The sequence below is a fragment of the Triticum aestivum genome, chromosome 6B, assembly GCF_018294505.1.
Source record: "Triticum aestivum cultivar Chinese Spring chromosome 6B, IWGSC CS RefSeq v2.1, whole genome shotgun sequence".
Classification (NCBI taxonomy): Eukaryota; Viridiplantae; Streptophyta; class Magnoliopsida; order Poales; family Poaceae; genus Triticum; species Triticum aestivum.
The window spans coordinates 621,520,098-621,544,628 of NC_057810.1; the positions used below are offsets into that span (position 1 = coordinate 621,520,098).

Consider the following 24,531-nt stretch of genomic DNA (forward strand, 5'->3'; position numbering starts at 1 on the left):
CACAAGAGGCATCATAATTCTTGCAAGCACAAGTATAAAAAGCCTTTATATTCCATCAAAATATTCATTTTACAATAGTACACGCTATTCGAACACAACATCCTTCGAGCACTACAACTCTATTAAACGAGCACCATGAAGAACTTCCTCAAAATAGTGCTTGGCAGGTACTCGGCTTTCGTCCGAATCCCGAGATGCAACAACACTGGCCTTCATATCCGCCCAGTATGTTTTGACACGGGCAAGAGCCATCTGTGCGCCCTCTATGCACGCCGACCTCTTCATTGCATCAGCATGCGGCACCGAACCAAGGAACTGCTGCACCAAGCGAAAATAACTCTTCAGCTCCGGCTTCTCCGGCCACAGACGACTCGCAACACACCTCATGGTGAGTCCGGATAACCTGTTCAGCTCCACCCAGGCGGCCAAATGGTCGGATACCGAAAGTGGATGTTCTGGATTGTGGAACTGCGACCAAAAAAGCTCTTCCAATCCATGGTCACCTCGGCCACGGAAGTGTTCGGTCGCGTCCGCCACACTAGCTGCCAAATCCAGATAAGTGTTTTCCGCACTCCACTGCCGGTCTAACGGAGCATACTTGGGGTCTCCGAACTTCATCCGCAGCATATAGGGCTTTCCAGCCGTGATATTTCCGTCCTGACGCAGCTCCTCCTTCATAGCTCTCATTGCAGAGCGAGTATCCTTGGCTTCGGAAGTGATCTTTTCAAGGTCCTTCTGAGCCGCCCTATCTTCTTGTTCAAGAAATTTACAGCGGTCGGTAGCATCCTTCAATTTTATGGCCATCTCGGCCATTACCTTCTTGCTCTGGCAGTGAGCAGCCTGTTCGGCTTTTAGCTCTTCAGCCGCTTTAACGACAACCGCATCACTTCTCCTTGCTTGCTCCTTGGCTCGGGCAAGTTCCACCCGAAGGTTCTCCACGGCAGCAGCACCATCTACATTAAGCACATATATATAAGGCCCGAGCATCGAGCTCCTATTACCAGGTGTCTTTGGAACATACCTTGTGCCTCGTCTAGCCGCTTATTTACAAGCGCGATGTCGGCATCTGCTACGTCAAGTTGCCGCTTTAGCTCGGCAGATTCATCAGTCCGGCTAGCCACTGAACGCCTCGCCACCTTCATGGAAAAGGCGACATATTATACCTGGGGTTCTGATCCTCTGTGCGCCGTCACTCTTAACGACACACAGAGTCTCAAGGGCTACTATTTATACAGGGCGCATTTAATATGCGGCTCTACCAAAAGGTACAACTTTTTGCGTACCTCAAAGCCTGTTAGCAAACTCCTGGCAGCCTTATACAATCCGCTTTCCGCGGATGAAATCCTTCCAATCACCGTATTCATCAACATACGGTGTTCTTCTGAGATGGACGCCCTCCCAAGCAGATCCTTCAGCCCCTCCGACTATGCACCAGAGGGTGCCGGACTAGCCTGACGACCTTTTTCAGGGTCCGGACTTGGGAAAACCCTCCAAGACGACACCTCGGGGTCGCCTGCCTCGTGAGACGGTGCAACAAGAGGAGGCGTTTCGCTCTCTATCATCTTCGGACGAAGATCCCCTGAAGATGAGCTCTGCTGAGAAGGGTTGAGATCCGAACTGCAAGGTAATGTTTCAGTTATCTTCCTCAGAAATAAAACAGGAGTGTCATTCATTATGGAACCCCTCCCTTCACTTACGTCTCGGGAGAGAGCGGGTCCCCTTTAGGGGGCGATTCGGCCGGGGCGTTCTCCGGTGCCGAACCCTCTGGCGGAGATTTCTTCCCCCGTTTTGAGGCCATCACCTCCGGGTCTTCACAGGCAGTCCTTTTCTTTCCCTGGTCGGGGGAATTTTCGATTCTTCCCTTCCTAACAGCCTCCTTCACGGAGGCGGCAGCTCCTTGGTTCCCCCCTTCGCCTTCCGCCAAAAGCGCGACCTCCAGCATCCTGGTTTGCATGGGATTCGGCGCGGTCTCGGGCAGGGGGGCTGGACACCTGATAAGCTTTGCCTTCACTATTTACTCCTGTTCAAAGGACAACTCTGTTAAGGGTAATTTTGTGATGAAAATACGGATGGTGTGTCCAAATACGGGGCTACTTACCTTAGCATCCGGGCGATTGCAGCTCAGACCTGCGTCCTCGGACAAATCCGGACACCTTGCTTGTGATCCGAAGAACAATTTGTACATCTCCACGGGTGTCGCACCCATGAAATGTTGGAGGACTCGCGGTCCCTCCGGATTAAATTCCCACAGGCGGAGAGGTCGATGTTTGCAGGGCAGTGTGCGGCGAATCAGCATGACTTGCGCCACTATGGTCAAATTGATATCTCTTTCTAGAAGATCTCGAATGCGGTCCTGCAGCAAGGGCACGTCTTTGGGCGGCCCCCAGATAAGTCCTTCATTAACCCATGATGCTAGCCGTGGTGGGGGACCCGAGCGAAAAGTAGGTGGCGCCACCCATGTGGTGCCCCTGGGGGATGTGATGTAAAACCAGTCCCGTTGCCATAAGCCGAACTCCTCTTGAAAAGAGCCCTCAGGCCATGGAGCGTCGGCCATCTTGCTTATTATAACTCCTACACACTCAGCATGCTGCCCCTCAATCATCTTCGGTTCCACCTTGAAGGTTTTTAGCCACAATCCGAAGTGAGGAGTGATATGGAGGAAGGCCTCACACACGACAATGAATGATGAGATTTGGAGGATGGACTCCGGAGCTAAGTCGTGGAACTCCAGCCCGTAATAAAATATAAGCCCCCTCACGAAGGGATCAATCGAAAAGCCTAGCCCCCGAAGGAAGTGAGATGCAAACACCACGCTCTCACCGGGCTGGGGAGTGGGAATGGCCTGCCCTTGAGCAGGCAGCCTATGCGAGATTTTGCCGGTTAGATACCTAGCATCTTTCAGCTTTCGCACATCTTCTTCCGTAACGGAGGAAGGCATCCACCGGCCGTGAAGGTCGGAGCCGGACATCGTCGAAGGTCCGAAGCGCCTAAAACTAGAGCTTTGGGTGTTGGAACTCGAAGCAAGGGGCGGATTCGATTGGATTGAGAAGAAGGGAGTCGAGCCTTGGTCTCTTTATAAAGGAGTTGAATACCAAGAGCCCTCCCCATAACCGTTTGAGACTCGCTTTCAATTAGGGAGTCATACCAAAGGCACGGTTGGGTTACCCACGCCCGTATTGATGAGAATCCCAGAATAAGGGGACACAATCTCTGCTTTGACAAGACATGCCAAGGAAACCGCCTCGCTAAACGTGCTGAGGTGGAACAGTAAAACGACTTGAATAAAGGCCTGGCCGTGACGTGACGTCACGCTACAGAATACGTCAGCAGATTAGATTTGTGCAAATATTATTCTCTCTACGGTGGCATGTGGAACTTATTTTGCAGAGCCGGACACTATCCTTGTGTTCAACATCTTCTATGAAGTATTCGGAGGAGGAACCCGTCTTGCAATGCCGAAGAAAATTTGCGCGCCGGACTCGTCATCATTGAAGCCTGGTTCAGGGGCTACTGAGGGAGTCCTGGATTAGGGGGTGTCCGGATGGCCAGACTATGACCTTTGGCCGGACTCACGGACTATGAAGATACAAGATTGGCGATACGATATGAAGATCTCCTCCCATTGTAACCGACTCTGTGTAACCCTAGCCCTCTCCGGTGTCTATATAAACCGGAGAGTTTTAGTCCGTAGGACGAACAACAATCATACCATAGGCTAGCTTCTAGGGTTTAGCCTCTCTGATCTCGTGGTAGATCCACTCTTGTACTACCCATATCATAAATATTAATCAAGCAGGAGAAGGGTTTTACCTCCATCGAGAGGGCCCGAACCTGGGTAAAAACATCGTGTCCCCTGTCTCCTGTAACCATCTGCCTAGACGCACAGTTCGGGACCCCCTACCCGAGATCCGTGGGTTTTGACACCGACACCAGTGGTAAAACAATCAACGCTGGGTGGGAAAAAACAACAAAAATAAGGATGTAAATATGAAAAGGGAATTTTATGTGTTTTCAGTATAATGATACGTGTATATGAACTAGTAAAACTATAGGTAGAGATTAGAAAACGGATGTAGGACATGCGTTTCAAGAGGAAAATAGAACTGGGCCGTGTGTTTGATTCAGTAAAAAAACTGCCTGCGGATGTTGTAAGATAAAATATAACTAACGCTAGCGGGCCAGAGGCTAGTAGATACCTGCTGGAACTTTGTGCCTCATTGTCGTCATGGGCTGGGCCTGGTAAAAACAAAACCAACCCTGGGCAGTCTACAGCCCAGTTGAAACTTGCTCGACCTGAAAAAACAATATACGTGCTCAATAAACGAGAGAGTTTTGCAAGTACAGACTGATAACTAGGATGCAGCACGGATATTGTTTTTTTTATCGTGATAATAAGTGCATGCACTTGTTTCAAAAAAATTGGAGAACTGGGAATTTGAACGGCAGGTGCTTATGCTACCCATCAAATAAAAATCAGATGCCTGAAAATTCGTTTCGAAACAAATGATTCAGCTTTATATCCACGTCGACCCTCGGCATGATGGTTGGAAGCAAATGCAAGTTCATACCAAAAGATCGTTGACAACAATACCAACTTGCGGACGACAAGGTAGTACAACTACCAATACCAAACTAACTTATAATCTTTTTACTCCTGGCCCTAGTGTTCGTCTGGTAGAAAATCTTGCAGAGGACCAGCTCCCGCTCCTTCTCTTGCTCCAGGTCCCCGAGGTGGTACTGGTGCATCACCCAGTTGGTCCTCTGCTGGTTGAAGTTCTTGTTGGTGTGCAGCACCAGAACCTTTTTTGCTGCCCGTCTGCCAGCCGTTGACCATCACCGTCAAGGTATTGCCGGTCTTCTGCCACATCGCGTGCATGCCTCACTCTAACTGTATCTTGCGATGCGTCCACGTGCCCCTTTTGAACGCCCTGGAATTGCGCTGGAAGAAATGCTTCCTTAGGTCACTCAGTGTGATACTTGCAGTATTGTGGAATACAGGTTTTAGTGTATATAGTTGGCATTTTCTTAACATTTTTGGCATGTTGCAGTCACTTGTTTCACTTTTTATTAACTGTCAACTTGTAATTGCTTCACCAAGTCTGCATCTAAAAAGAAAAATAGAGCTACAAACAAAGAAATATGTTTGTGCAAGTAGACGGCCGATCGATGTCTTACCTGGAAGTTTCTCAGGTTGGGTGTAGCATATGCCATGCTCGCTGTCGATGGTTGGTATGAACAAATCGATGAGAGACTGAAATCTCGCGCTGTCAGCACTCACTTTGGCCTCAAGGTGCTCGATCAGCTCCTGATCCGTGGGATCAAACTTGACGCCAGCCGGCAGCACCGACCAATCCTTCTTCGACTTGCATCGGTAATTCCAGTTATATGGTACTCAATGTATGATCAATCGACTGTTTTAAGTGAATGATGAAAGATTTCGACAGATAAGTGGTACTCCAAATCTGAAGTCCAGAATACCCGAACACGCCGCCGGGATTCTTGTGTCACCTCACGCGCAGCGTGTTGTCACGTTAATTCAATGTGTGGACATGATGAATAATTTGACCGACGTATACTAGTACTGCTACTGTACTACTTACTAGTCGTATTTAGTGTCACAATTTATACATAGGTTTAACTAACAAGTACGCACTTGAAGCCTAACTGATATATATATATATATATGTATATATATATAGGGCTGGACTATTTTGTTACCGGTAACAGAATATTATTCTCTTACCCTCGGTCCCTATAAGGGCGCGACGCGCAGACGACAGGAGAAACTCCCCGACCTATCCCCAATCGAACCCGCCTCCTAACGCCGGAGGCAGCCGTCGCGGGCGAGCGAGCGACGGTGGCAGCCGGAGCGAGGGAGCCCGCGGCGCTGTTACGGGTAGCTCCTCCGACACACGCGCTGCCGCCGGCTGACCGTTCGCACGCCTCACCGTCGACGGGCTCGCCGGCCCCTCCCCGCGCGCCTTCCCTCCGACGGGCACTGCTCCCTCCATGCGCACCTCCCCGTCGACAGCTGCCGTGGCCCATCCCCGCCTCCGGCGGCTGTCGCGCGCCGTCCCAGCCTCCCTCCACCGCCGCGCACCGCCATCCCCGCCCCGCGTCGTCCCAGCCGCCGGCCAAATCCAGCTGCGCTCCCGAGATTCGTCTTCTTCCTCGCCGAGACACGCGACAGCCACCCCAGTTCGGGCATAGTAAGTACCTCAGTAGGAGTTAAAAATGGTGGTCCGTTCGGAATAAAAGAAATGGCCGAAATTCAAATTGTAAAAATTCAAGCAAAAAAAAAGAAACCCCATGAAAATCCTGCTTAGTAAGTACGTTAGTACAAGTCATAAAATGAGAGAAGTTCAGAACATCGTTGTCAAAAAAATGTTGAGTTCAAAAAAGAAGAAGTGTACAGACTGGAGCTTAGCATTTGATAATTGTTTGCAACATGTACAACCACTGGATGATTATGTAATTGTTTTCATGCGTTACCATATGTCCAACAGTTCAGTATGTATTTTATAATCAGTTCAAAGGGCATATCAAATTCGGTATGCATTGTTGCATCAATGGTTACTATCACAAAACACAAAAACATTTCTTGGAGAAGAAAATTCAGCCAATTCAAGTATATAAACCATGCAAGTTCGATGATAATGACACGTCGAAACACATTTTAAACTAAATCTAAAAGTTACATTTCTACAAGTTCAAGTGATCAACCCCTGAACATTCCGGATTCTGAAAAATAGCTCAGTATAAACACGCACATATGTCAGTATGAGTACTTTGTTTATCAGACCGGAAAAGAACAGGATGTGTCTTGCCGTATTGAAAACTTTTGAAATAAATACAAAGTAAAGTCTAGTATGTGGAAACACGCTCAGTACAAAATCATATAGACATCCGTTCAAGTACTTTTTTTGGAACCATTCAAAACTACCGTGAAAAATATCTCAGTACAAACACACAAATATATCAGTACGAGTACTCTGTATCAGTACGAGTACTCTGTTTTTTTGGAGGAAACACACCATGATGGGTGTTACCGTAATCCAAATTACTCTTCAACGGCTGCAAAAATGAGAAAATGTTCAGCATGACTAAGTTTCGCATTTTTGATAGCTATCCAACGGTATATTATTTGCCTCATTTCGACAAACTTTAAAAAAAATCACGTTCAAAATCAAATTTGACCGTATTCAAATTTGTTTTTAAACCGTAAGGAATTAGAAAAACATTTCAATACAAAAAAATTGCGCATTTTCGGTAGCTTTCCAACGCCATATTATTTGTGTCAATCCTACAAACCATTTGCAAAAAATCACGAAAATACGTTTCGCCCAGAATTCACCATTTTTCAAATTACTTTTGAATCATATTGAATTATAAAAAACAATACATATATGGAAGATGCGGATTTTTACCAGCTTTCCAACGCCATCTTATTTTCTCAATTCCGACAAACCGTTTGAAAATTGAGTCCAAAATACGATTCAGGTTTTCGGTTTTGAAAAAAATGGTTTTTTCAAAACTGCTATTAAACCATAATGATTTTGCAAAAACCTTCAATATACTTGAAATATGGTTGTCAAGAGCTTTCCAACGATATATTACACGCCCTGTTCCGACAAAAAAATTATAAAAAGTTTTTGAACTAAAGAAGACGATCTGTTAAACACAACTGAAAGCATCAGTTCAACTTCTTCGAAAACATTAGTACAACCACCTGAAACCGTCAGTTCAGAAAGGGTAACAGAATAGCCCAGATGTATATATATATATATATATATATATATATATATGTATGTATGTATGGCTTCTGCACAACATCTCCATCATCATTATCAGTACATCCTACGCAGGTGAGTTAGGATGCACTTGATACCAGGAAGGTATCTACTATCCTTCAAACCAGATGAGTGCTTCAAACTAACAACAATACATAATATCCAACAAAAGAGGGTCATGCTATAGCAGCAGAATACATGGCTCAGTCTAGATATCAGCAGGAATCAAGTTGTGCATATTTGCTGTTGGCATGAACCACATCGCCGCATGCCGGGTTTGCAAAAGCCATCCATCGCATGGAAGCTTGATGCCTTTCACACATTGAAGATTATCTGGCAACAAGCTGTGTCGACGAATCTCTGGATATGGTGATTCATGAAACCCATGGTATGATGTGTAAACACAGTCCCCCCTCGCGAATGAAAGTTGCATAGCACGGTAATCATCGCCGGTGATATGATCGATGATTGGTTGGATGATTGGATAATTGAGCCCGAGGAACAAGGAGTGGTTGCCGAGGCTGTAAACCCGCCTCCAGTTGAATACGCCTGGCCCAACGGAGCTGGGATCTTTCTCGAACACGAAGCAGCCATAGCCATCAATGTCACGAATGCCCCATGCATTGTACTACATGTGGTTTGATGTAATGGTTTGGTCAATTTGGTACGTGCAAATGAGCATCAAATAACCGCCGTCAGCTGAACGAGCGATAAATCACCACCCATCGGCTGGTACGATTCCAGGTCCTGGAATCATGAAGGCCAGCGCATTTGCGTCTGCTGCAACAATTCAAATTGGAGACCAAAAGGACAAAAATAAACAATCATGTTCAGAGTATGTGTGAAATTAAGATTATTATAACAGTGACACGTACTATAGACAGAGAATTGCAATGCCGTGGTCATAATCATACCCCAAGTTAAAAAAAATAAGCCAATGGCTTTCATATTCTAGCAATATGTCATGGTTCAAACATCATGTAACAATGAGAGGAAAACAGCTATGACAGCGCCTACTCATATTCTACCATAGCACTTACTACTACTGTTCTCATATCAACTCTAAGCAATAACATGCGTTGTTATAAAAATCTTGTAAACGAGAGTAACATATAGCAATCATGATGTTATGCTCATAATATGTATTCTAACAATCATTAGATGCCAATTGTTCTCATATCAACTCTAACAATAACATGTGTGGTCATAAAAATCTTGGAAATGAGAGGAACATATAGCAATGATGTGGTTATAGACATGCTATGTATTCTAAATTTGTAACAAATGAACAGACAGTCGTATTCATAAGGTAAAGATGAGATGAGATAGAACAATTACACGACGATAGATTCCACCAGTATAGGCAGCCAATCTGTGCGTCGATCGCGTAAACGATGCCATCGTGCACTATAGCATCAAACAGAAATGTTGCCTCAACAGGATTGATGATGATCCATAACCATGTATGGCGACCGGATTCAAGATAGACTAATCCCATGTTGAACAATGGAATGAGCTTGTAATCCATGTAGTCTTCTGATGGTGTGGGCACTTCGCAGATTACAACTTCAAAGTCAAGGGCTACTGGCAGTTTCCTATCAATAACGATCCTTTGGATCTATAATCATTGAAAGAGGTCTCTATATTACAACAATTGAGAGTTGCCTCTTGCTATCACTACCTCGCACCAATCAAGGAGCTCTAAAGCATGCTGAGCTGGCCGGGCGGGATCACTAGCTTCCGGTAATATGTGCTTGTCACTTCACTCGAGCCTTGAGAGAATCCGCCAAAGCCTATATCTACAAAAATGAAAGAGAAAGAAATAAGCAAATCTGAATAAGTGGATAGGAGGGAGTGCGGTGTTCTGTTCAAGATTTCTCTCAATCCTAAACCTTCAAAGCTAACTAGTAGGCTTTGGATCCATGGCTCTGACCTGGTGGAAGGTACTCTCCAGTAGCAAAAGTGAGTTCTACAAAAAACAGTGATTCTGCTTTCCTCCGCAATTTGGCCCATAGTAAGAAAAGGTAAGGTTGCGTAAGATATGGGAACTCGTAACCGACTATCAAACACAACTGAGAGTTCACTACTGGTCAAGTACACCAATTCCGCTCATGTTAAACTTACTAGAAAAAAAACTCTAGTAAAATGGTAAGATGAATCAGTCAAAGGCAATTCAATATCCAAATCATCATAATAAGAATAGGGCCTCAATCAGAGCATATACTACCAGATAGAGAGCGAGGCAGATGGAGGGGATTATGGTTCCAATTTGTTGGCAGGTGCTTTCGCTGTAAAAGCAAAGGAACTTTTCAAGAGTTTCGATGAATTGAAAACCGGTTCTGCTTCACTCTTGCTTCGTGGTCTTGAGCAAGGAACTACTCAGATTCGCACCCTGATGTTTATTGGAAGGAAAAGCCAGAAAGCAAAGAGGTATGGTTTACGTATGGTGGAAGGTTACATTTTCCAGTCAGAACGACGGATCTCTAAATAAAAGGTATGAAATCCAATCCCTTATCTTTCTTAAGCGTAGGGATGAAAGCCAAGAATGAAGTTGTCTCATCTCGTATGGTAGCCTATTCTTTACCTCTCGTTCCAGGGTTGGATGCAACATTTCTATGTTATAGATAGGTGAGGTGAGCAATACTTGTTTTCGAGGATTTCCACAAGTCCGTCCAAGTTGAGGGGCTAGGGCTTGAATCCGGTCGATTGTCCGACAGTGCCGTAGTTGAATAAGCATTTACTTTATTTACTTCTAGAAGGACTCGAAGTGAGACCAGAGAGAAGAGTTTTCCCGCAAACCATAGCGACTAGCTAGTCTCAAAACAAAAGAGTTCTTTTTACAGTAGAGGGGTTGGGAAAGTAAGGAAAGTCAAGCCCGATGATTCTATGGGAAGGGACGGATTTCGAATTCCTTTTTCCTTCCTTTTTACGCCACCTCTTCCCAATCCTTGAAGATATGAAGCAATATTTTATTAAGACTAAGTGAAGGTTGGTATGGCCCAATCCCATCATTTAAATGAGAGTGGATCGAGGGAATGGAATCTAGACTATAGATTGAACTAGAAAAAATGCAATCTATTCATTCATTCATCTTATCTTCCATTTTAGAAAGTAGCAAGCAGCGAATAAAACGGCTGCAGCAAGAAGTTTCGCACTCTAACTCGAAACGGATTTCACGCATTGAAAGTGTCATCCCTTGCTTTGTTCTAACCGCCCTTCCTTTAAGTTTCAGTATTCGAAACTCTTCCTAGAATTAGATTGTTTATTTAGTATAGAATAGGAGAAGAAGGGCTTCATTGCCCCCAGTATTCCCGCATGTAGCTTTGAAAAGGGCGAAGTGTTGTTCAGGGTTCCCTACCCCATTCAACATTTTGCATTTTGGCGCAGTATAGTATACCCCTTCCTTGGGGTACGGTACCATATCAAATTCACTAGGGCCTCTTTCCTCTCTTTTTGTTGGCAACCCCTTTCAATGTATGTTTGATCTGGGAGGCTACCAATTCTGGAATTTCTTCTCGAGACCCTGTCAGTCAACTTCTCTTCGGGATGGGTCGTTGGTCTTTGTGGGAGATAATGTGTCAGCCGTGGTAGAAGTTTCTCCCTGAGTAGGCATGGGCGCCCACCTAGATGAAGTGATTTTCTCATCTTGAGGTGTCGGGAGGAGTAAAGGAGATTGACTCTTCTCTGTCATTAGCCTTTTTATTGACACTAGCTCTTTACATAGTCAATTTTTTGGAGGAGTATCGTATCGGTAGGCACAGATCATTGGTATTGGATGTATCGTTAGGTTGTGCCGAGTCAAATCAGTGGAGCTTATTTTTTTCCATAGCAGAAAAGAGATCCCTTACCATTTCTTTAGAAAATGACGAATATGAAGTTCGGGAGGCTGCGGGTACTATGGATCCTCTGACTCCCAATCGGGTTACCTTCCTTGGTCTCGCCGGTGTTGCCTGTAGGTCGTGATGTGCCTTGAGATGGCCATCTCCTGTCCCCCTGCTCATGGGGAATCCGCTCTTGGGGCGTCGCTCTGCTGCGTCTGGCCCGTCCTCTAGGCACCTTTGGAGGGCGGGGAGTGTGACAATGTACATTCTTCCCTTTACTCCATAGGGCCTTTTCCTCAGTTGCAGGGTTTGGTGGCCCGAAATTGACTTGGCTTCACCGAAAGGCCTCATCTCCAAAGCCCGGCTCGCGAGGCGGCCCTCTCGATGTAGGGCGGAGCCCCCTCGCCTCGCTCTTGTGACATGCTATGTTTCCCTTCTTCCATTCTCAAGTCAAGGGTGAGTCCCTTGCGTCAGTTTGTGGATCGCGGTCTCACACACTAATCCCTATAGGTGCCCATAGTAGGCCGGCCACCATACCTAAACCAATCATCATATCGGTCCCTAGGCCCCATTGCTGGAAAAGCTCGGCTTCAAAACCGTACGTGGAGCTTCCGCCTCATACGACTCCTCTAGGGATGGGGGTAGGCCCAGCCCAGGCTTGTGCGGTTAAGGTTGTTGTACACGACCTCAGTTGAGCATTCAGTTAGAGGCGGTGATCGCAGGTTCGCCAGAGGAGAGGGTGTTGCGAGCAAGATTGCACAAACAAAGCCCTCCTGTCTGCATCCCTATTCTAGAAATTAGGCTGGCTACATTACATATAACCGCAGAACGAGCAATGAATCCCCAACGACAAACGAACAAGGGGCGGGGCATTTTCGCGGAGTAGCCCCCTTCAGAAGAAACTTCCTGGCACATACATTAAGGGAGCCATCGAAAGGTGACTGAAACACCTGAAACGGGGACTACCCGAGCTAATGATAGAGTCAAGAACACTTTCCGGCCAAGTCTCATTAATTGATCATAACGATATCGTGGAAATGCTGCACGGACCCATATATATAGAAACAGAAAAAGAAGAACCTTGATACTAAACCAGATCAAACAAGGGATCTTTTTGGAAATGGGAAGATCTAGGATAGGCAGCCAACCTCCTGGAAAGAGCGATGTGCATAGACCGGGTGAGTAAGGATGCAGCTCCATGGACCGCTCGTCGGGCCTGATAGGTGGTGGTATCACACCCTTCTCAAAGGAACTGTACGTGAGACTCTCGCCTCATAGGACTCCGTCCTGGAATCTGGACCCCCCCTTTTCCTTTGACCAACGGGTCCTCGAACCCATGGGGGTTACGAATCATTCATTCATTGATTGATTCAAGGTAGCTTTAGCCATTCTGGGTAGAAGCTAGTCGCCAGAAGCGAAGCAGCGATCTACCGGGTTGGAAAGGTTCTATTTTTCTGACGCGTAAGCTACCGCAAAATGAATGAAGGAAAAAGGCCTCAGGATTAGAAAGACTAAAGAGGCATGGAGGGCCGACTACAAGACTACGACTACAATACAAGCCATGTGCGATAGCGAAGCCTTCAGCCTTTTTTTTTTCGAAAGCCCCACAACTAGCTATCTTATAGCAGATAAGGCAAGCCTACTTAACTAATCTAATGCCCGCGAACCAATTTACTATGTCTCTTTCATTGACGTTGGTCAAAGAGGCCATGTGGATTGGCCTGGGTCTTGTTCGGGTAATGAGACCTCGATCCCGAAGCCTTCGGAGTATCTTTTTGATAGGCGCCTCTATCTGTATGGGGAATTCGCTGCTGAAAGATCCTGCCCAGTGTCCCCTTCCTTCCCCCGCCACCTTCCGACCAAAGGGAGTATACAATTTCTTCTTCAGGACACTCATACCCGATCGTGAGACTGCCTGTTGAACGCCTGATGGCACCTTGCTCTGACCTGAGCTATGCAACAACGAGACCCCCCTTGATCTTTGCCGGATGTGCTTGACGGTCCCCCATAATACGCTAACTTGGGGACTTTTTAGTCCATCTTTTCCAAGAGTCTCCGCTAGTTGAACCGCGTCCAGTAGACGACCTCTTCCTCTCATCCCCTTCATCAGCTCTTTGATAGGGATACTATAACCAAGGTCCCTAAACTTGGAATGGATGGCGGAGCGTAGGTGGCAGGCAGTTATATGGATACAGTGCTTTACCCATAGACGCTTCTCCAGCTCTCGCAAGAATTGTATGGGAGTCGTCCTCGGGGGGACTTCTCGAATGACCGTACCGGGGAATTCTACCGTACTCCATGCAGCTATGGTTGTTGATCCTGCAGAGCCTACCCAAAGGTTCAGACCGGATTGTAGGAAGTGGGTGATACGTTTTTGTATTTCTATGAGAAGAAATATGGCACCCACGATTCCCAGTAGTAAGTCGTCAGCATATCGCGCGTAACAAATTCTTATTAATAAGGAATGGCTTTTAAAGGGGGCGAGCTTACGGGCCAGGCCTCTCTCTGACCTGATAACTAGTATCGCCTCCCCGCCCAGCTCTATTAGCAGGCCCCTTCTTTTGTAATACTTAAGAAGGTCTCTCATGGCCAACTTCTTATTAAAGCCTTCTCTACCATTGAATACGGCCTTCGGGGTCAACCCGCGGCTTCTATGAGGAAGGCAGCGCAAAGGAGGCTCGAGGGCTTGTTAAGGAAGGTGGCTAGGGCCGCTGAAGGGGGGAAAACGAAAGGCATTTTCTTGGCTCCCCTTCGCCTGGGGGTGCTTGGGGGGGGGGGGGTGCCACGCCGAAACAAGGGAATGAAAGGTCTCTTTGCGTTGGATGCTCTTTACCCTCCCCACTATGAGGGCTCTGTTGTCTTGGGGAGCGTTGAAGCTTGCTTCTTTTCCATACTTTTCTTGGTCATCAATACGACGACCTATTCTTAATAGAACCAATCTTATTTTCACCACAAGAGGAATTTCGTGCTTCTGCCGGATCCTCCCTATCTCCTGATTGAGCTTGTGTAGGTAGATATTGCCTGGTAGGGCCGATAGTAGTACACTGTTTGGGATGGAGTCAGGCCCTTCTCACCCCCTACGAGTCGTCCGGCGGAAAACTTTTTCTGAGTGGGGTAAAAGAACTTGGAATCGTCGATCTCTTCCTTCAAGATTGAGATGAATCGATGTCGGTCGATGGTGTGAAAACACTTCATGATGTCGAATTCCAAAAACCAGCGAGAGGTTCCCCACTCTTCTTTGATCCGTCTGAGGGCCGAGTGGCAGCCTCGACTCGAGAGGAAGTGCGATGTGTCTGGAAACTCGTGATCGTAAATGGATTCGGGTACCATTCTGATCGCCTCTTTCATGATCTTTTCTATGGGTAGAACTACTGTGAGCGATCTAAACTTCGACCCTTCTTTCTTTCTTCATTTAAAAAAGGGGGAGCAAAGCCTGTTTTTTGCTCCCTCAATTGATAGATCAGGGCCCCTCCTGCCGGCCTGAACGAAAGGCTCTTTAAGGAAGTAGTCCCATCACTCTCAGGCCCGGCACCAACCAAGAGGAGGCGGGGCTCTCTCCAATCATTCCGAAGAGCCGAGATCTCGTAAAGGAAAAATTAGCTAGCTCAACAGGTTTGGACCCGGGTGAATCAGTTCAGTGAAGGAAGGGAGCCTAAACTTAAGGCTTTTCCAAGCCTTGCCGATAGGCACCTAATAGCTCGCTCAGTTCGCTCACGGAGTTCTTAGATCAGTAGATCTGGATAGAGTCTCGCTCATAAAGGAAGAGTAGCATGCTAGCATGGCTCGCTTTGCTTTTCGACGCGGAGCTCGCTGCTGTCTTTTTAGCTTCAAAACTACAGGGCGTGCATTGGTACTACGGCTTTTCAGCCTCCCTTTGCTGGTTCTGAATTATCATTGATCCCAGAGATCAACCTTCAAACCTTTTTCTTTGAATCTCAGGAAGGCTTTCTCGGGGAGAAAGCCGGTTGGGGAACTGCTAAACGACCTAAAAGAAAAAGAGGAGACTGACTCTGACCTGTCAAAGCCCTATCTGATCTGGTTGATAGTAGAAGGCACGTATGATGATACCATGGACATAAACGAGGTCGAGCATATCTTTAATGATTTCAAACTAAAGCGTACCTAAAGCCTGCCCTGGATATGAAAAAGGGATTTGAGCCAGAAGAAGATGAGGATCTATCACCAGATGAGGAAATGGAAACAACTAAGTATTAGTTAGGTTTAGGTTCAGGAAATGGAAATGGTAACAGCGGCCCAAAAATGGTAAGTTTTTCTTTTCAAAGAAAGAGGAACACAAAAGTTTTGCGAAATCCTTATCTTTCGACTTTTTAAAGAAGATAGGCCATTACAAAAACAAGGTATAACAGTCGACTTTCCTATCAGGATTTTACAACCTGAATACCAAGGGACCATTATTAGAAGAGAGCATAATAAGTAAATGCCGACACCATCTTTGACTTTTTGGATGGTCGGCGACGCCATAAACTCGATAACCAGCACCGCGGAGTCAAGAAATTCAACTAAATAGAATCCTAAAACAATCTTATTCGAGCACACACGGGACCCACATCAATGAAATTCACACAAGCGGCAATCATCCGAGCAGAGAATGGAGAAGGGAAATATACTTGAAATTGTTTTTTTCCGAATGAGAAAGCCTTTGGCAAACTCCTTGCAAATCTGTTTTTGCCGGGCACAATAGACATATCTGCTCAGTTACAACATAAGGAACCCCCAATGTTCCTCAAAGCCTACCCGGTCTGACAGCTTTAATTGAATGATCTGATCCCGAAGCAAGCTTTCTACTTAAATTGCTATGACTGGCCAACTAATGATAGGACTACCTATCTTGATGCTTTGAATCTGTATTCAGAGCTTTTTTCCAACTACCGGGACTACTAATTTCAAGTACAAAGCTCTCCTATGAATATGCTACTGCTCGTACTTTCTACCTGAATCCGAGCATTGAAGCAAGCTCTTTATCGCGCCATAACCGAGTCTCTCCTTGCAGCTCTGACCAATCCACCCGTCATTGCAAATAACTGCTCCTTACTCTTTGATTGTATGTCCATTTTTGCTTGATGTCTGGCTCACCGGATCTGGTACATGAAAAAGCCATTCCTTTTCGCTTTCCTTCAACCACTCAGTATACTTTTTTACTGGAAGAGTCAAGCGAAAGCAATTAGTTTAGAAGGAATAGGAAGACCTAGGAGGCTTACATCCTCATTTCACTCTTTTTGCTCCTGCGAGACATGACTCAACTAATTTTTATAATTGACAGGGTAGCCTGGAGGTCAGATGAAGGGTCTTCCCCATAAAGATAGATTAGTACTTGGAAGGTTCACATGAAGGAGGGGCTGAAACAAGGCAAAAAATATTCAATGGGGTAAATAAATATGAGCAATCCGTGAGAATAGCAAACCCCTATCTCTTAAAAAGAAGAAGATAGATAGGTCCACGAGTTGAGACAGAGAAGTTCTAACTAATCAAGTAGGAGTTTACCCACGAGAGTCAGAGGCTGCATCATCAAAGGGGTATAGAAATAATTCAGAAGCACTATGGCCTGAAGCGAAGGGTAGGAACGAACGGAATCAATGTGTTCCAATTTATCTGGAGTAAGGACAACGGCTGAGAAGGGACAAAAAATAGCCTAGACAAAAGGTAGGACCAGATCATGCGAAGAGCTCTTCGCCCTATTGATTAGGAATCTTGATCAGAAACCACGAGGCCATGTCTCCCGATAAAAGATGATCCCCACAATGGATGTCAGGCCTTGGCTTTATAAAATCTGATTGGATCCACACTAGAGGATAAAAATACAGATACGCTGACTAAGAAGATCTTCAAATTGTATTACCTGAAAACATGAGTTATTCAAAGGAATACCTGAAGAATAGAATAGAATAAACACATGGCACAGCTGGGTGCTAGAATAGTAGTTGATAGAAGTTCTAGTCACTGAAAAAAATAACCATTTCTTAACTTAATTAGATCGTAGAAGATAAGCAAGTGGGTTCGGGCAGTTAGTCCTATTTGAAGGTAAGAAGTTCGGGTAGTAAGGGCTAGGTTTATATAGGGGCTATATTTTTGATAAACATATGGTCTTGCTCATTTCTCATCAAGGAATGGAGATTGGGTTGGTGTTTGGAAGGGGGATTCAGTAAACTGACCTTGGCCAGCAAGCAGAAAAAGGACTGACGTCTTGGGGCACACTAGCGCGCGTACTCTTCTTCTGTGAGACTCCATCCAAATCCACCACTTACTTGTTGGTTGGTGTTCCATTCTGTTATCTTAGACTATGCTGCCTTCTTCAATTCCATTCTTTGTCTCCCTAGTCGAAGTCTTCTTGCTGGCCCAACCCAACATGCATTTTAGAGTGCCGTGCCAGGGCGATAGGCGCTCCGCCAGTCACGCATGATTGCCAGACCCTTTCTTGGCTATGTAAATGTAGGGCCGAAATAAGTGCAAGATCCTCAACAAAATGGATTGAGGTGGGCTTTGGATTTTTCATAATTTTTTTCTATCTTTTCATCAAGTTCTTGTTTGATCTGCCGCTATTATCACAATATCCCTCCTTTTAGGGTTAATGCTATCAATGGTGAATCGATCATTCGCTATCCTTTTTTTTTAGAAGAGCTTTTTTGAATGGAAGAAAAGTAATGAAACCCACGATGGCTACTGAATAACCTCCTTTGATTTTTTTATAATAAACCCTTTGACCTTTTTCTTCGTTCGCCAAATCTTCTTCAGTTCTATCCAAGCTCGATTTTGTCTAAATCTTTGTGGAAGAAGAAGCGGTTCGCCAGCCGCTACATCCAGGATCCCACAAAATCATTAAACCTGACGGCTGCTCGCTCTTTGATCAGTGATTCACCGGCCACTAGATCGATGAAGAATCTCTCAAAAATCCGCTTTTTGATCAGTGATTCACCAGCCACTACATTCTTGGATCTCACCTTATTCTCAAACCTGGTGGCTCGCTTGATTGGCAATCCTGTAAGCTCATCTTGCATACAGATTTTGGGGGTACCAGGGCCTGCATCCACCAAGAACATTTCTTCCCTTAAGCGTAAGCGTAAAACTGAAGATTGTGAGGCGGTTCCACTACATAATAAGAAACTAGAATTAGATCTTGGAAATGATTGACTCCAATAGATGCTCATCATAAGCTTTTTTTCCCTCCTATTCCTATTGATCAGAAGTATCCAGCAGCGCCACCCCAGAGTGACTTCCGAAGCGCTATGGACGGGACGAAATCCGGCAGCCAGTTGCTGGCTCTAAATAACCAGCCCATCAAGAAGCTAAATTCTTCCATAACATAACATAACGGGGCGGGGTTGCGCGCGAGCCGAGTGACATAGGTGCACAAGAGTACTTCGCGCCACAACCATCTCTTTTCATAGGTTCTACGGACCGATGCCTCATGCTTCATCTGGTAAAAAAGAGTCATAGATATGCCTATAATTAGAAGGAAGATTCGCCATAAAAATCTTCCTCGTGTATCGTCTGTAGCGGAACTATGAACATGAGCTAGCAATCCGGACCATATTGAAAAGGTTCCTAAGACACAGGATGGAAGAGTCAAAATATTCAGAAGCAAGGTCCAAGAATGAAGAAGGGGTAGAATTACTGAATGAATATGAGCCGTGGCTAATACCTGAGGCATAAAAGTCACATTTTCTATGGGATCCCGAAACCACTAGCCACCCCGGCCTAATTCATGATGAGCCCACCAACTTCCTGGCGAGATGCCTACGGTTAAAAACAACCGACATGTCAAGATCCAAATTCGAATTGGTTCCTGGTCCTGGTCAGAGACCACCGTGTTTGCGACGGCGGTCCAACAAAGAGGCAAAGTAGTGGTGTCTTTCTTTCCATTACGAATGACATGATTCGCCTGCTCCCTCCCCGTGTCCATTAGCGCTCCTGTCCAGAGCGAAGAGAAGGTGAAAAAGCACCGCCGAAGCTGCATGAGCAGGCTTCTATTGCTATGCAACAATAGAGCAGGCGCGCCGCCCACAAAATGTTTGAATGATCGGGTAACGAGCGAGCTTCTTATATGGGATCTGACGCATCCAGCAGAGCGAAGCAGCACTCCATTCTTTTCGGCAGCATCCTTCCGCATTGGCGGCGAGTGGAGTGCCACAATCCCATTCATCATTTTTGATCTACATAACCCAAAGCCCATAACACCGGCGACATCTCTGGCATAAATGCAAGGAGGATGTATAGCTCATATAGGATCTTGTGGAACTGGATTTGATTCTGCAAGCGGTTCGGTACGAACGAAGAAATTTCGAACAAAAGGATCGGAACTCGCTGATAGGAAAGGAGAGAAAAACAAAGCAATGCCAAGAGCTCCGTCAATCTGTTGTTCATCGATAGACGAAGCTCTCTCTTTTTCATCTCGTGCCAGATGTAACAAAAGATTAGTCCTTTTTCCTTCTTGCGAACCACGGGAGCGCCCAGCGCCCAGAAGAGCAAAGCTCATTTTCAAAACAGGGTCAAGTGGAGCATTAAAAAGGGCTGGCCCTTTAAAAGGACGCTTACTTTGCGAACGAAGTTTAGAATCAACAAGAGTTCTCCGAACGAAGGGAGTGTACAACTGGGGCACAACCCAACTTTTTTGTTAGAGAGATAGAATGGAGTTCTTCACGAAGTTTGAGACAAAGGAAAAAAAATCGAAGTTTCTCTATAGCCTCTTCGTTTTGAGACATTATGGATTTGGGGTCGACCCCGGTAACAAAAAAGGAATCCATAAAAACTTGGGATCCAACACCATGATAAAATACTACCCTCATGATTAGACATCTCCTTGAGATTTGATAAAAAAAGGTGCATTAGCGGTTAATACATTGTAATTAGATAAGTTATTTGGAATATGATGGAACGAAAGACCAAGGAATGGAAGAAGAATGCACCAAAATGCAAGTGCTGCACCAAACGTTGGTGGTTGTTTTTTGTTGTAAGTGAATGCAACGAAAAGACCCGGAAATAACGAATAATGAGAAAATTCATTTATAGACATTTCGTGCTCATTTCCAAATTTATGCTTAGTTATTCCCATCATCCGGTAACCACAGTATGATCCCAATCTCCTTTTAGTAATAGATCTTTTTGATATGTCTCAGTCTCAGTGGCAAGGAAGAGAAAATGCATCGAGTCGTTTATCAAGAAAGTGGACGAGCATGGCGGTCCCTATATCTCTGAGGGGTGTACCACTTTTTTTTTCAAGTCAGCTTAAGAGGTTCAAAATATAAAGTCACTCTCCTTATTCTTGGCTAGTGGAATGGAAGCAAGACTTTTTCCTATCCACTTTGCCGAGGGGAGAGAACTCAAAGATAACTCAAGCTAGACAGAAAGGTGCAAAAGTCCACAATTTCTTAAGGATCATGTAAGCAAGTAGGTTAAGATTGTCATTTAGCTTCAATTTCTTCAGTCTCACAAGCGGGTCTGCATGCAACAAAAGAAATTGTATTTTCCTACTACTCCGACCTTGCCCTGAAAGGATAAGGAAATTGGATAAGAGCGAGAGCTAGACTGACTGTTGGTCCGATGCTAGTGGAGGATTCAGACTGAGGACCCCTTGTGGCGGCTACTCATAAGAAGATGAAGGATTGAAAGAGGACTGATCACCCCTCTGATTTGTGATCTTTTAATAGAAAGAAAAAGCCTTCTCTCAGACTTAAAGGTGAATGAAAGTGGGATTTTTTTCTCTCCCCTAAGCTAGCAGCAAGTCAAGTAATCTGAGAATGCTGCCCCCAATCCGTAGCTGAGGACGAACTCAACTCATAAGCTTTTTTTTGAACCAAGCACCTGTTGTAGAAATGGAAAACCACCCACTAGCAGAGGCTGGAACAACCCATAGAAGTGTAGGGGCTGCTTCAACCAGGCGTACCCGTATCCATTGATTTACCTCCTCTAGAGAGTATTGAACTTTCTGACAAATAGGTTATAGTTACACTCCTTAACTCCTTATTCGCAAGATATAAAAGCTAGCTAGTAAGAAGTCCCTTCTTTTCTGGGAGGGTGAGAACTTGAAAGACTGGCAGAGAAAAGGAAGAAAAGCGGCTAATGCTATCTAAACGATTATTTCAAAGTTTACCAAGTTCGATCGTTCACGAGACAGGGGACTCTTTTAAATAAGACAGTGTATGGCTGCGAATAAGTCTATTTGGCAAGTCATAGAGAAGGACTAGATATAAGCTATTCCCCTGTTCTTCATTGGATCCTTTTAGTTTAATATTACTTTTTGGAAGCAATCTCATAATAATATGTATTAGAGACAACATTTAGGATAGCAAAAGCATTTTTGGAGCAAGAGGGATTACCTTCCAGATTCTTTTGTGATACCCTCTCTGTCGCCTTCTCCTGGACGGTCAGCCCAGTGTCCTGAATCCTTGAGCTCTTCCTCATGGCTTTGACTGGTGACTTACATTTCATCTTATTTGCAGCTCTCTAGGTCCTTGGATATGATGTCTTCTGCCACTCTCCTTGGTGGCTATTCTCCACCATCTCAGTCCCCTCTGAGGTCAGCTGAATCTGATCAGTGGCTGTCTCTGCCTAATCCACCAAGTGTGTACAAGACAAGATCTTTGTCTGTCACAAGTTCTCCTGCTGTTGCAAGTTGATCGGACCAGAATTTGATCCTGCGCAGATAATCTTGAGAAGTCTGGGATCCTTTCTTGATCGTTTGGATCTGAATACGCAGCTCAATTATTTGAGCATTTGTCATACAGCCAAGACTTCCGGGTTTTTTCCAGGTTTTCTCCGTTTTCTACGAAGGTTAGCTGCTTCGTCTGCACCAGTGAATTATTCTATTTTTCCCCTTTGGTTTAGTCTATGGGGAAATCATAATTCACCATTGAATCCTGTGGATTAGCTCCCTTACATAATAATATTTCACTGTATCAGCTACGAGGGGAAAATCTGAAAGACAGAGGATACAGAGTGAGAGAAAGAGTGTGAGACTTGCGCCGCTCTCCATTTCGAGGGGATTTCAACGATTCTGGGGTGATTGAACTATTTCTTTACCTGTTCAATTTCTAACGAATCAAGATATCCTCTTGTTCCGATATAAATAGTAGCTATCTGCTCTTCCACTAGGAGAGGATTTGCCTGGGATTGTTTAAGCCATTCCCTTAATCGTCGACCCCTTGCCAATTGATTCTGACTTGTTTTATCGAGAGCAGAGGCGAATAATAGGCTTGTCACTCTGCGAATTGAGCTAGTTCCAATTTGGATTTGCCAGCTACTTGTTTCATGGCTTTAATTTGAGCCACGGATCCTACTCTGGAAACTGAAATACCCACATTAATAGCGGGTCGAATTCCGGCATGGAATAGATCCGCAAATAAGAATATTTGTCCATCTGTAATGGAGATTACTTTAGTAGGAATATAGGCGGAAACGTCTCTAGATTGAGTCTCAACTATTGGTAAAGCGGTCATACTTCCTTCGCCTAAAAGAGAATTTAATTTCGCGGCTCTTCCTAAAAGGCGTGAATGCAAATAAAAAACATCCCTTGGATAAGCCTCATGGCCGGGAGGTCTTCTTAATAGAAGGGACATTTGGTGATAAGCTTGTGCCTGTTTGGAGAGATCATCATAAATTATTAAAGTATGCCGTTCGCGGTACATAAAATACTCAGCCAGGGCTGCTCCCGTATAAGGAGCGAGGTATTGTAATGTAGCAGGTGAATCCGCCATTTCAGCTACTACAATAGTGTATTCCATGCCCCCCTCCTCATGGAAAGTAGTTACTACTTGAGCTACGGAGGATGCTCTTTGACCGATAGCTACATAAACACATATTACACCTTGCCCTTTTTGATTGAGAATTGTATCTGTGGCTACTGCTGTTTTGCCAGTCTGCCTGTCCCCAATAATGAACTCTCGCTGACCGCGCCCTATAGGGATCATCGAATCGATAGCAATAAGCCCTGTTTGAAGAGGTTCGTATACGGAACGCCTGGAAATTCTACTTGGAGCAGGAGATTCAATTAAGCGAGCTTCGGAAGCTACAATTTCGCCTCTCCCATCAATAGGTTTAGCCAGAGCATTTATAACATGACCCAAGTTATATACGCTCACGGGTATCTGAGCAATTCTTCCTGTTGCTTTTACAAAACTTCCCTCTTGATGCTAAACCATAGCTCTAAATGAGTAAAATTCCACAATTTCTAAGAATGATATGCTTTTTTGCATTTTCCACTGTGAAAGCTTCTCTCGATCCCTCCCTAGTCCTTTCTTTCCTGGGCACATGCTTACCTGGTTGACCGCCTGCATTCATTCATTGTTCATCCTGTTGTGGAATCGAACCACAGAGCTAGCGCAATTGGAACTTAGAGTCCCATGCGTGAAACTAAAGAGGATTTTCAGTCCTCTGCTCTACCAGCCAGAACCTAGAAGGACACTTCACACCCAATTTGACACAGCTAGACTGGAAACACTGCTTGTCAAGAGCACAAACCCCAGTATAGAATACTTTTTTGAGTATGTTGGTAAGGTCTAGTCATCCGCTTCTGTGCTTGCACTTCTGCATAACTAGGGGTGCAAGTCCAGTACAACGTACTTTCATAATTGAATCAAAAGCGTCGATACATGAAAAATCTCTATATACGATATTTATGACATAGAATGTTGTTCTTTCAACATGATTCCTCAACAATTTTGTCATTGTAACTGACTCTCCGTTCTCTCCGTTCCACTTTGGTTTTCGACTAATAATTACCATGATGAATTTCTCTTACTGCTTGGTTCCGCATTGGATTTTGGAAACTTTTGTTTAGAAAGTGGTGTCACGACCGTGGGGATCAAATGGATGGTTCAGGAAAGTCTAGTGAAGCGGCACAATCTAATCATATAGATGACCATAGTGGTATGGTTCCATAGAAAACTACCGGAGGCCGTTGCCGCCAC

General features: G+C 45.0%; 1 protein-coding gene and 1 pseudogene across 1 annotated transcript; one reads left to right on the forward strand and one right to left on the reverse strand.

Annotated features, from left to right (window-relative positions):
- Positions 1-18,912: 18,912 nt before the first annotated feature.
- LOC123139476 (cytochrome c biogenesis CcmF N-terminal-like mitochondrial protein 2) lies at positions 18,913-19,489 on the reverse strand (annotated as a pseudogene).
- A 335-nt stretch (positions 19,490-19,824) lies between these two features.
- On the forward strand, positions 19,825-22,242 carry LOC123139477 (uncharacterized). The gene is made up of 2 exons (XM_044559272.1): positions 19,825-20,043; positions 22,066-22,242. Exons 1-2 carry the CDS (start codon positions 19,825-19,827, stop codon positions 22,240-22,242), a joined length of 396 nt encoding a protein of 131 aa, XP_044415207.1.
- Positions 22,243-24,531: the final 2,289 nt, after the last annotated feature.

Excerpts from the sequence above, each read along its gene's own strand:
- LOC123139477 (XM_044559272.1), top strand. The coding sequence starts at position 19,825 with ATGCAAGGAGGATGTATAGCTCATATAGGATCTTGTGGAACTGGATTT. Across the intron at positions 20,044-22,065 it reads CCAGATGTAACAAAAGATTA|CTCTCTAGGTCCTTGGATAT; the intron begins GTCCTTTTTCCT and ends TCTTATTTGCAG.